General features: G+C 34.4%; 7 protein-coding genes and 4 pseudogenes across 11 annotated transcripts, besides 1 other annotated feature; 6 read left to right on the forward strand and 5 right to left on the reverse strand.

Moving 5' to 3' along the window:
• Window positions 1-12,138: part of a mobile genetic element that runs on past the window's edge.
• Window positions 18-458, reverse strand: TVAGG3_1066900 (repellent protein 1 family; the record flags this gene model as incomplete). Its single annotated transcript, XM_051256231.1, has 1 exon — window positions 18-458. The coding sequence occupies one exon, from the start codon at window positions 456-458 to the stop codon at window positions 18-20; it is 441 nt and encodes a 146-aa protein (XP_051076553.1).
• Window positions 2,091-2,520, reverse strand: TVAGG3_1066910 (annotated as a pseudogene). Its single transcript has one exon. A coding segment is annotated over exon 1 (430 nt).
• On the forward strand, window positions 2,584-2,838 carry TVAGG3_1066920 (uncharacterized protein; the record flags this gene model as incomplete). Its single annotated transcript, XM_051256232.1, has 1 exon — window positions 2,584-2,838. The coding sequence occupies one exon, from the start codon at window positions 2,584-2,586 to the stop codon at window positions 2,836-2,838; it is 255 nt and encodes an 84-aa protein (XP_051076554.1).
• On the reverse strand, window positions 6,027-7,057 carry TVAGG3_1066930 (annotated as a pseudogene). Its single transcript has one exon. A coding segment is annotated over exon 1 (1,031 nt).
• On the reverse strand, window positions 7,180-7,687 carry TVAGG3_1066940 (annotated as a pseudogene). The gene has a single exon. A coding segment is annotated over exon 1 (508 nt).
• Window positions 7,779-8,252, forward strand: TVAGG3_1066950 (uncharacterized protein; the record flags this gene model as incomplete). The annotated part of the gene is made up of 1 exon (XM_001327459.2): window positions 7,779-8,252. One exon carries the CDS (start codon window positions 7,779-7,781, stop codon window positions 8,250-8,252), a length of 474 nt encoding a protein of 157 aa, XP_001327494.2.
• TVAGG3_1066960 (KilA, N-terminal/APSES-type HTH, DNA-binding family) lies at window positions 8,357-9,184 on the reverse strand (the record flags this gene model as incomplete). The annotated part of the gene is made up of 1 exon (XM_051256233.1): window positions 8,357-9,184. One exon carries the CDS (start codon window positions 9,182-9,184, stop codon window positions 8,357-8,359), a length of 828 nt encoding a protein of 275 aa, XP_051076555.1.
• TVAGG3_1066970 (uncharacterized protein) lies at window positions 9,292-9,666 on the forward strand (the record flags this gene model as incomplete). Its single annotated transcript, XM_051256234.1, has 1 exon — window positions 9,292-9,666. The coding sequence occupies one exon, from the start codon at window positions 9,292-9,294 to the stop codon at window positions 9,664-9,666; it is 375 nt and encodes a 124-aa protein (XP_051076556.1).
• On the forward strand, window positions 10,314-10,588 carry TVAGG3_1066980 (annotated as a pseudogene). Its single transcript has one exon. A coding segment is annotated over exon 1 (275 nt).
• On the forward strand, window positions 10,722-11,279 carry TVAGG3_1066990 (organellar and viral DNA polymerase type B; the record flags this gene model as incomplete). The annotated part of the gene is made up of 1 exon (XM_051256235.1): window positions 10,722-11,279. One exon carries the CDS (start codon window positions 10,722-10,724, stop codon window positions 11,277-11,279), a length of 558 nt encoding a protein of 185 aa, XP_051076557.1.
• TVAGG3_1067000 (uncharacterized protein) lies at window positions 11,443-11,853 on the forward strand (the record flags this gene model as incomplete). The annotated part of the gene is made up of 1 exon (XM_051256236.1): window positions 11,443-11,853. One exon carries the CDS (start codon window positions 11,443-11,445, stop codon window positions 11,851-11,853), a length of 411 nt encoding a protein of 136 aa, XP_051076558.1.
• Window positions 12,139-12,153: the final 15 nt, after the last annotated feature.

Below are 12,153 nucleotides of genomic sequence, written 5' to 3' on the forward strand. Positions count from 1 at the left end.
AAATAACGTTATTTTTTTCAGTAAGGAAACGCAGGAGTTTTACGATTTATTTGAGGAGTAGGTTCTGGTTTAAATGTTGGAGTCGGTTTTGGAGTTGACTTTTGAACAGGAGTTTGTAATTCCATAGGTTCAGGAGTCATTGAAGGTGTTGTTTGTGAAGGTGTCGGAGTTTGTTTAACTTCAGCTACTTCAGTATTATTTACAACATTTGCTTTATTTCTTTTCAACATCATTACTGCTCCTGCTGTAGCTAGCAAACCTAGTGGGAGACCATATTTTATATAAGGACTTGACCAAATGCTATTTTTGACAGGAGCTGGTGGAACACCTAACCTTGGTGAGACTGCTCTTTGCCATTGTGCAGCTCGTAAGAAATATTCAATAGGTGCTCCATAATCGTTTGGTAAAGTTTGTTTCATAGATGGTGAAGGTTCACGAGAGCTTGATGAAGAACTCATTTATAAGCTTTAAAAATAAACGTTCATCCTTTATTCCTCACTGTCGTCCGTGGCTAAGTTATAGTCGTCAAGTCTTATTATTGGTATGCCTGACTGTCTTACTTGTATTGCAAAGCAACAATCCCTCATAAATCCAATAAGTGGCTTTGGTACGTTTTCAGTTGCTAGTTCAATAGGTCCTTTAACAGACAATTTGTATGTTATTGGAGCAGTAGATGTTTGACCTTGCTGGAAGCAAAAGTCCACTTCTGTTGGAAAACCACATAAGAAATGTGTGTTGTCATAGCTATCCCATTTATGTTCCACACTACCATCATCCACCAATGACCTCATAACATCTTCATTAAATCCTATCATATCATTGTTTGTATTGCAAGCGTTCGCACCATTTCATAAAATACAGGTCCATATGATTTTTCAGGTTCTGCAGGCATATTTCCATAAGCTCCCATGGAAAGCTGAAGATATTTAAACTTAGGGTTCTCAAAATTAACATAATAGTTGTCTTTCTTTCTAAATAGTGCCCAAATACTTTTAACATTAATAGGCGTATAAGCTGCTGTAAATGTTGCACTTGAACTATCTGTATTCTTTGAGAATGAACCGTCCATAGGAATCCAATCCATAACTTTAACAGGAAAACATAAAGCCTCGTTTGTATAATGTTCTACAAGTTCTGTATAAATGTTAGGGTCTAAAGAGAATGACTTTGGATGAATGAAACATTCATTAAAATCCATCTTTGTTCGAAATAGTTGCTGGTTTACAGTTGTAATAGTAACTGTTCCACTAGCTTCTACTGCCTTCGTTATCATAGTGAATGGTTCATTCCATGGAACAAATTTATTTGTCGGTGGATTTGAATCTGAAGCAAATGCAACTTTAAGAGTTGGATTGAAAGCAATGATATCATTTACAGATATAGATGTGCATTGTAAGGCGTCGCTACTGAACTTTACTTTAAGCTGAATGTTTCCTGCAAAAGCTGGAATAAATCGAATAGCTTCTAATGGAAGGAATCTTCTAACAGGAATTCTTAAACGAAGCTTAAAATCAAATGATTTTCCTGCTGTAATTGGACCACTAACAATTTGTCCTGTTCTGCATGTTCCCGAATGACTCCATACATCTTCATGTCGAGTCTTTGAGAAAACATCTACTTTCTTTATTTGTTCGGTAGTTTGTGAGTTTGAAGTTATATATGCTTCTTCTCTTGCGTTGTCTTGAGATATACGATACGACCATTTGCAAGGATTTGATATCCAGCAACTGCATAGAAAGCGTCATCGAAACCAATCCAAAATCCTGGTGGGTTTGTTTTATTGGAACCTGAACCAATTTCTTTATCTACAATAAATTGACCTTCCATTTTATACGTAATGAATGTATTGTAAAGGTCCAACATATTTTCACCAGGAGGTGAGAGATTGAATGTTACCCATGTGTTATCTTTAGCAGTTCCAGGTTGTGATGGAATCTTTGCGTCAGAATATTTTCTATTAGTGTCACCAATTTGAACTGCATTGTCTATGATATCGAAATATGAGCGAATCTGATGAATATGCTCTGCTGGAGTAAATTCGTTTAACTGTTCGTTCTGCATGTATTTACTTCAGATAAAAATCTATTTACTTCATTATTCTCACTCTTCTTCTTGGCATTCGTGTGGAAGTTGTTTCTTGACATTTTCAATGAACTGTACATTCTCTTTTGTCTCAACTTCTTTCACTGGCGGGTCAGGATTCTTTGACTCGGTTTGTTTTTCAATGAAATTCACGAACTTTGCAATAAGCTCTTGGTTCGTTATTGAAAGTACATCTGGCTTCTTTTCTTCTGGTTCTATTGACTTTTCAGTTTGAACAGAAGGTTTTATATGGGCTTCGTGGGCTTCACCCTTGCCATACACCTTAATGTTGTCGCTTTCTGCATTCGCTAATGGAACCTTTCTTTTTCTTACGTATATTTTACCATCTTTACTCTGACTTACATAATAGAAAGGATGTTGTATTCCTCTTGCGTCATTTAATATAATAGACTCTCGCTCTGATTTTGACAAGCTCATTTTACATCGGTTAAAGTTTTAATTTTGTTTTTTATCTGCAGTCAAATGACTCAGACAAGTCATATGACTCAGACCCAGGGGGTCATAGATGTTGAAGCATTGAAGAAAGAAATTCGTGAGCAAATTTTATCCGAACTGAAGGAACAAAAACAAGAACAAAAGCCAGAGAGACCAAAGAGAAAACTTAGTGAAAAACAACTAGCTGCATTAGCTGCTGGAAGACAAAAGAACCCACGTTTGCTGGCGAAAAAAGCTAGAGAAGAAGCAAAAGCAAAGGAAGAACAAAAAGCTAAAGAAGCTGAAGCAAAGAAAGAGTAAATGGTTTATTTTTATCCAAACTAAATGTATAGACAAATACCTTTATCTGTTGCGTTCAGTAGTGAAAACCCTGACGTCAAAATAAAGGGGAACAGAGTAACGTTTAAGTTTCCAACAGACTGGATTGTGAACATAAATGAAGAGAAGTACATTGGCATAACATCTATGTATATAAACGTGCTTTCAGAAAGGTTGACTTTATACTTCAAGTCGAGATAGAAAATGACGAACAGTCTTTAAGCGCCCAAAACATTCACATATACAAATACTTTAAAGACGATACAACATTGTTGCAATGTATGATTTCATTTAATGAGATGTTCGAGAAAAAGTTCAACATTGAAGTACAAACTTTACAGCCTTTACGTGAGTTTCTTGCACAACTGAAGAAGAAGGTAGTCAGCCACAACTTATAGACTTTCATTATGAATTTAATGAAAATGAAGATGAACACATGACTGTCAGTTTGTGTATTCTCACCATTCAATGAAGTCGCTAAAAGAAAGAAAATCCATTACGTATAAGATTTCAAATCTCCGAACCAAGTGATGATTTTTAAGAATGTTTTCAATTATGATGCAAATGCTTCCGAGGAAAAAATGAATTTTCAAAGATTGTAACACCTGGCATTTGGGATAGAAAGCAAGCAATACTTTACTCTAATATAGCCAAAGGCGTTGAAAATGAGTTCATTGGTCATACAAGAACTTCACCACTTCCTAACCCTAAATACTATAAATTAACTGGCTTCAATCGTGAGTTTTGGATAGACATGTTCTCCACTCATGACCATAAATGTCCAGTGTTCTTGCCTCCAGATGGGAAGGACTGTCTCTACATTGAAGCACAACTCTTAAACTCTACCATCGCAGTATTGTAAAATCTACGCTAGCTTTATTTTATCACGAATGACCTCATTGCTGACAAAAAAAATGACCTCATTCATGACCTCATTGCTGACAAAAATAAGCCGCTAGCGGCAAGGGCGAAGCCCATGACCTCAGAACTTCAACTTACGAATAAAGCTTGTTTTAGTCGTTATTGAAAAGTTGAACTTTTCAGCAAAGCAAGGTTGACATGACTTACATAAGTCGAATGCAATCTCTTGACCATCATAAAGTGCTTTGTAAAGTTTCATTAAACTGAACTCAGAGTCTTTGTCATATGTTCCAACAGGTATGTGAATGTTCTTATCTTCATTGTAATAGCATTGTATAGCTTCAGGAAACATTTCATTAGCGGTTAAAGCAATAACATCTTGCTTCACGCCTTTCATTCTGCAGTGAATGCAACTTCATTTAAATCGTTAGTGAGTAAGTCTATGTAGGTCTTCTTTCCACAGAAAATACTTTTATAAGCTAAACTTTGTTTTCCAGGTGTTATTTCTGCAAAGTCGCTATGAAATTGACCAAGGTTCTTTCCTATAAGTTCGCGACCATATCTCTTCTTAAACTCTGCTGCAAGCTTTGGTATGTCTTCATTATATAAGTGCATACTGTCGGTATCCTGGTAAAAGATTTGAAGACCCATATCTTCAGCAGTACAGAATACTTCATTCATAATACGTTTTGACATAGACAGAATATTAACACCAAGTGGACAGAAGTTAAAGTGTCTGCAAATGCTTTTCGTTAGCTTGAAAATAGTTTATCTGAACCATCCAAACCTTCGAACTTCACTATATGGTTGTAATTTCTTATAGCATATCTTATAGCATCTTTGTCATTTACTATGGTTATTTTTGACTCAATAGGAGATAGAATAGTTTTGCCATAAATGCTGTTCAGAATGAGTTTTTATAATTTCTTGTAAGGGGTTTCCTTCTTTCTTATACTTTAACCTTAACTCAAACAACTTCTTTACTTCATCTCTTATTCTCATATCTCTGTTTCCATCGTAATAGTATCCTTGCAACACTTCACATTTGACACATTTGATATTTTATGAGGTCTTGTAATGTTATATGGTCAACATACATGAGACAGCAAGTGTTTGAACTTCTTGGAACGTTAAGTTCTGGATTTAGTTCAGGGTCGCAAACTATTAAATGAAAGTGTCTGGGTATACCAATCTCTGTTATCTTAATGAGAACAAAGAAGCCAGACATAAACTTTTCACCAATGGGTTCCTTTTGGTCATCATCGAATAAATGTCTCATGAGATACTCTGTGCTTAACATTTCTTCCTTCAATACTTTTGGAATACCTTCTAAAGTATAAAGTCTTGCTATAGCTGAAGGATATAATGAAACAGTGTCGAAGTCAGCAATGAGTTTCTTTTTGCTCTTTTGTTTCATGTTATCTGACAACATACATCTTCCACCTTGAATGCATCTCGAAATAAATTCTCTTGGTTTATTTGAGAGGTCATAAAGATTTCCATTCGGGAAGTATACTCTGTTCTCAAACAATTTGTTAGCAATAGAACAAATACTAACGTAGTCATAAACGTTTAAATCAAACTCTTTCAATAAGTCATTGCGGAACTTTACAAAACCTTCTCTTAAAATTCTTACATCTTGTTTGCAGTAAAACGTGCTATATTTTTCTAAGTCGAAGTGGTTTTCATCTATTCTGCAACCTTTGATGGAATCTATGTTTTTCATGAATGTATCTGCATCATGGATAAACTTACATGCTTCAGAAATGACACCAGTTCTGTTGTCATTTGCTAACAAAACACTGCTGTAGTAGTTATATGGAAATACTTCTTTCGGTCCTGTTTGTAAGTTAAACATAGCAGGAAATAGTTTAAGCTTCTTATTTATAACACTGTAAGAGTCTTTTATAATAATTGCCCGTCCTTTATATAAACCAGTTATTTGCATTGTTCGTGAACCTTTAATGATGGGAGTTCCTTTCACTTCTGTCATGTGTCTTAAGATGAAGTTTATGTCATAACTGAGGTTGTGGAAATATATTAAACTCTTGTCAGGAAGTCTTTCCAAAAATTCTGTTGCACAGTTTTGACCCCAAATGCTTTCACTCACTGAACCATCTTCACTGTCATAACAGATGTTAAAAGCTTTATGAAAGCCGTCTGTGCTACACTCAAAGTCAGCAAAGAAAACGTGCTCAGGAATGAATTTACATTTAGCTTTATTTACTTCTTTTGACTCTGCTTTCTTCTTCAGTTGTACACAATACTTTGGAGCATATGTCAAATCTTTAAATGGTGCAAGGTTCTGTTTATATAAGTCAGTAGTATATGTGAAAAGTTCTCCATAAGAAATAGGTTCGAAATATTTGCACTCCCACAATGTTTTCATAACATCCCATAGCGGTGTTGTTCTATCATAACGAACTACATATTTATCTTCTCTCTTTGTATAAATCTTCATCTGTTTCTCAATGTTCATTCCACCACACTCCTTCAAGATTTCTATATAGTTTCGAATGAAGTATGTTGTCATTGGTAATCTTTCATTTAGCATGTAGTGGTCTTCAACAAGAAGTAAGTCAATAGTTCTAACAGTTTCGCATTCTTTTGGTATATATCTCTTTATTTCATTATGTCTTGAGTCATTGAAATAACCAATGGTAACATTAAATGCTATACCTGTTGAATCGGAAATTTCTTGTACTTTACTTTGAGGAAAGTCTCTAACACGAATGACTTCTCTCATGTGGTCAATAGTTTCTTCATTTACTCCAGCCTGAATGCAAGCATAAACGAAACAATTGTCCTCTGTCATAAGTGTTGCAGTTCTTTTGTTCAGTTCATTGAAGATTTGGTAGCGTTCAAGATTTATAGGTAATGTGCAAAGATACTTCCAGAACTGACCGCTTCTCTTCTTATAAAACTTCTTTTCACCATTATCTTTCCAAAAGCTTTCTATAAGTGCTGGGTTTCCTGTTTGCTTAAGAGCTTCCAAAATGGCTTTCTGGTCATTTGTCAGTGTGCTTTCATCTCTATATGGTCTCTTTTTTGGTTTGCCTTTCTTTACATCTGACATCGTTAAGCCTTCATATTCTGTTAAATCATACATCTTTATTTCGGTAAGATTCTTTATGTTTGTCAAGAAGAAGTCATAGTGCATTTCAACAATACCTGCAGCATTTGCTTCTATCTCTGATATAAAGTTCTCCTTCAAGAGCTGATGTAGTAATGTTCCAATATTATTGAGGTTTAACGTAGAACATTCATACTTTCCACCAAGTTTATAACATACCATCCATCTCTGTTGCGAGTTTATTTTAATTTTCTCTAAGAGTCTCATGAAAACCTTACCGAAATGTTTGTGTAAGTAGTCTCTGTTTGGTTCATCTAAAGCTTCGATGTTAAAGTCAATGAGTCTATTGCCTGACTTCACATTTCTCTTCCTATTCTCTTCATCTTTCTTTAACCATCTCTCACCTTCTTTTGGTTTGTCGTCAATGGAACGAATGACATCGTTAGCTTTGCGAACTTGTTCTATAGCACTTTTAAACATCTCTCTTCTCTGTTGTTTCAGTGTGTCATCTCTCTTTCGTGTTTCACCAACGTTTGCATTTGTTATGTCAAACATCTCTCTTCTTACTTCATGAGGTACAGCTCTTCTTGTTTCACCAACGTTTGCATTTGTTATGTCAAACATCTCTCTTCTTACTTCATGAGGTACTGAACGTCTATGATATAAGTCAATAGCAATGTCATTTAAAGGAAATGCTCTTGCATGGACTTCGTCCTCGCCGCGTTGCGGCTTTATGAACTCATGAATTCTATCATAACTTATTGCACCATTATAGTCTTTAATGAAGTCAGCGAGTGCTTTTTTGTTTGTTGCGTAATGCTTTGCAACATCTATATTAGCTTCTGTAAGAAGTTGTTTTATTTCCGAGTGTTCTAACTTAGACAACTTCCGATACATCTTTAGTAGGAAATAAAAAAATATTTTTTGAAAAAATTAGATTAGATTTTTTTTAAGTTATTTTTCAAAATAATTTAATATTTTTATTTTAATGAAACACATGCAAGATTGCAAGTTCTTTTCATACAATGCTCTCGCTACTGCCATCAAGAATGAGTTCAATAATGCTTCAAACGTTAATGTTATCTTTAACAAGAAGTTTGTGAAAGAATCTAAGTTTGGTCAGTATGTCAGACCATTAGCTATCGTCATTGACCGCAAACGTTATACTTCACAAGAGTTAGCAGTAGTTTTGAAACAAAAGGGTTTCTTCGTGAATGTCAAAGATACACACTATACTGTCATAAAGAACTCCAACATTGACTTCTTCAGTATTGCTATGAATCTTTCCGAACAGAAAGAATATAAGAAGGGTGAAACATCTGTGAAATATTATCCTTCATCTCTGAAGACAATAACGAACAAAGATGTTATACAAAAGTTCTTACCAAAGGTTGAAGAAGCTTCAATTGACATTGACGAAGGAAGTGAAATGGTTGAAGAAATTGACCCTGAAGCTATTTAACCAAAAATATATTTTTGGTGAAGAGGTGAGATATCACCTGTTTTTTCACCTCATTCTCTCTTCGTTAATGTTGTCGTGACTTCTTCGTTAATGTTGTCGTGACTTCATTCTTCCTCTTTGAAGTTATCGAAATATTCTGTTATTTTTTCCTTCAGTAATGTTAAGTCTTCTTTGAAGGTAAGTATTGTGCAACCTTTGATGTCATAGTGTGTTTGAGGAAGAGTATTTTTGACAATTTCTTTTATTTGCTCATTCGGTGTCATTGAAATCGGTAAGTTTTCACGATAGAACCAGTTTCTGTCAGATTTATATATTTTAGCAAGGTCGTAAAAGCTTTTGTTGTTTCTTCTGACTAAATGCAACATAACCATATCTCTATCTTCTTCTTTCTCCAACTCTTCAGTATAAATCATATACTTATAACTCTTTTCCTTTCCTTTTGGTACTGAACGTGGTATTCTTTTCTGTATGCTTTTGTCTTTGGATTCAATGACTTCATCTTTTGCTTGAAGTTTCTTTTCCATCTCTCCACGTTCTGCTTTATATAGTTCATCTAACATCATGAAAATATAACAAGCATAACGAGGTGAAGCCCACATTGCTACAGCATTTACTAAAAGTCTATGAACATAATAACCTTTCAAACCAGGTGCCAAATTCTTGCGATTTTCGTACGGAATCTCTTCCCTCGGTTTTCCGAGGGAAGCAATCATATGAGGAAATTCTTCTAAAAGTTCTTTTGCCTGTTGGTTTTCAAACCAATGATATGCTTGCTTTGTAGAACGAAGAGCGTTCATTATACTTTGCATTTGATACATATCATCTTTGACTGAACGAATGAGTCTCAATTGTTTGTTATATTGTATGTATTCGTATTCTTCATTTATGGCTTCATGAACGATAGCAGTTGTTGTGTTCTCTAATGTTGACATTACTGTTCTTACATACAGGATAAAAAAATAAATAAAATAAAAACTAACTTTATTTTTTCTGAGATAAACACTATTTCTTCACAACATTAAATTTTATCCTGTATGAAATGACTTTAAAAAGATTATTGACTGACTTCGAATACTATCTCATTGACGCACTGACAGACCCTCAAAACTGTGTTGAAAGTTCTTTAAGCTTTAAGATTGAAGGTACGACGCATTTTGTCTTCACTTACGTATTGAAAGAATATGACCGTTATCATAACGAAGTGAATCAAACACTAATAAAATTTGTAGATAAAAAATTGGTTAACAATGAATATTTTAAACGTGAAGACCCAAACACTGCTGGAGATGATGAAGAATACAGACAAGTTATTGAAAAAAATAACGCAAGATTAGATGCAATAGAAAAGAAGTTTAATGAATGTCTTACAAACACGTATGAATATCTTATGCAGTGGGAAGCCAGATGGAAATAAATTTACGTCAAATATGCAATTTATAAAATCTTATGTCGACAGGCTACGTAGCACAGTGGTCTAAGGTGGTGTTATGGAGGGGTCAAGGTCTGTGGTTCGAACCGCGACAGCGCCGTATTTTCTTATTTTCTTTATTTGTCTTGTTTGTCGTGAATAAAAAGTGTCATAAAAGTGCTCTATCTTCCACGGGAATAAATAAAAAATTTACTTTATTTCTTCTTTATTTCTTTGTTCCCGTGGAAGAAGGGTTTTGCTGTTTTTTCTCAGCCGAAATCAATGATTTTTTCATTTTTGGAATCCTTAGCGAATGAGGAATCTTTTCTCTCGTGGAAGCTTTGACCTAAAATATAATTTAGGTGAAGAGGTGAGATGTCACCTGTTTTCTCACCTCTTTTTTCACCCTCGTGACTTTGTCATAACTTCTTCGTAAATGCTTTGTCATAACTTCTTCGTAAATGCTTTGTCATAACTTCTTCGTAAATGAGTGTAAATGACCAAAAATATATTATAGGTGAAGAGGTGAGATGTCACCTCTTTTTTCACCTAATTTCTCACCCTCATGAATTTGAATTTTCATGAATTTCCTTAAGATAGAAAAATAACGTTAGTTTTATTTTTATTTATTTTTTTATTTTGTATGTAAAGATATGATTTCAACAATCGGCACAACAACAATTCAAGCCGCGAACGGCGGGACTCTGTCCACAACAACTTCACCAAACTCGTTAGTCATGAATCCAACATCTATGTTAGTAGAGATGAAAAGCTTCATTCCTTCTTCATATACTTTCGAAACAAAAATCCAGAAGATAAAGCAAGAACTTTTAACAAGTAATTTAGACTGTAGTGCGAAAGATGAAACAAATGAACAGTATCTTTATGAAATGCAGGACATTATTGACCATTTACCTAAACTACCTGAAATTCAGCATCAAAAACTAACTATTCCTGAATTCGATGAAATAGAAGTGAAACCAACTGACTCAGTAGAAATAAAGAAGTTCATTCGAAAGGTAAACTATGAGTTTCTAGGATTTCATTGCAACCATAAGGTTATGGACAAAGATTGCGACATGGTATATAAGAATGTTTCTGACATATATAAATCCGGGGAGTTTAAGACCTACGATAACTTTGTTTCGTTAGTTGCTGAATGTGTATGGCAGATAAGAGATAAAGATAGAAGAGGTAAAATATGGAACGAACAGATAAGACCAACTGCTTTTGAGTTAAAGAAAACCATTGACGCCTTAGTTGTTTTAGCAGGTAAGGTTTCAGAATATAACGCAAAAATGAATCCGCAATGTTCTAAATGTAAAGCAGCAATTAGGAAATATAACTACTCCGTCAAAGAGATAGAAAGAATGCGAAACGACTATGCAGACTTAAAGAAAGAAGCAGAAAAGCCAGCAGAAAATAAAATGGACATGTTAGCATTTCTGAACAAAAACTATCCAACTGCTGACGATTTCCTTCTATCTGACGTCAAGAAGAAATATAAAGAAACTTTCGGCATTGTTAAAACTTTTGACATACTGACAGAAGAAATAGAAGCTACGAAATTGTTTAGGATTTCAAATATACATCGTACAATTCATGTAAAACGCTTGTGAAAAACTGGGGTGAGAAAACAGGTGAGAAAACGGGTGACATCTCACCTCTTCACCTATAATATATTTTTGCTTTAATTAAATGCTTTCCGGAAACGTCGATGAAAATCATATGGACAAATTATATGAAAAAATTAATAATGATTACCCCTCATTAACCAGGGAAATGACGGATTCTATAGTTCGTAAATTCGATGAAATACAGGATATGTGGTTCGACAGATTCGACATGAACGATAAGGAAAAGAGAAAGAACGATAACAATTTACTTACTAAAAGAATCCTAAAATCTAAAATAGGTGAAGCTTCAACATTTAACACAGTACATAACTTTTACACCGCTGTTTATATTTTCAATAATTTATTTAACGATGAACGAGAAAGAAAAAGTATGTTTAACGGAAGAAATGAATATGATTTTATCCTTTGTGCTGTTCGGGATGTTGACATGAAACTAAAGAAAATATTCTTATTACAAGATGACACGGTTGAAGATGAAGTCAATGAGTTTTTAAATCGTGATTTAAATGAAATTGATGAAGTTATGACCGAATGTTATAAAAAGTTCAAGAGGTGAAAAAAGAGGTGAGAAAACAGGTGAAATCTCACCTCTTCACCTAAATTATATTTTTGTCTGATTTACATCCAACGAAAAAGTTTAGAAGAATTTTCTTATTCTTTCTGGCATGTTTTTATCTTTCCAGTACTCCCGCTCTAATGGTCCCAGATGAGTTGGTTTAGATTCTCTCAAGTTCTTAGATGGTATAACATCTTCAACGCCTCCTTCATATCTTACTTTATAAGTGTCAATCGTTTGTGTTTATAGGTCAAGTATTTCAATAACCACTCCGCGCTTTGGCTGTCGTCCAATGGTTCA

This window comes from Trichomonas vaginalis (genome assembly GCF_026262505.1).
Source record: "Trichomonas vaginalis G3 chromosome Unknown ctg_56, whole genome shotgun sequence".
In the NCBI taxonomy this organism is placed as follows: domain Eukaryota; phylum Parabasalia; order Trichomonadida; family Trichomonadidae; genus Trichomonas; species Trichomonas vaginalis.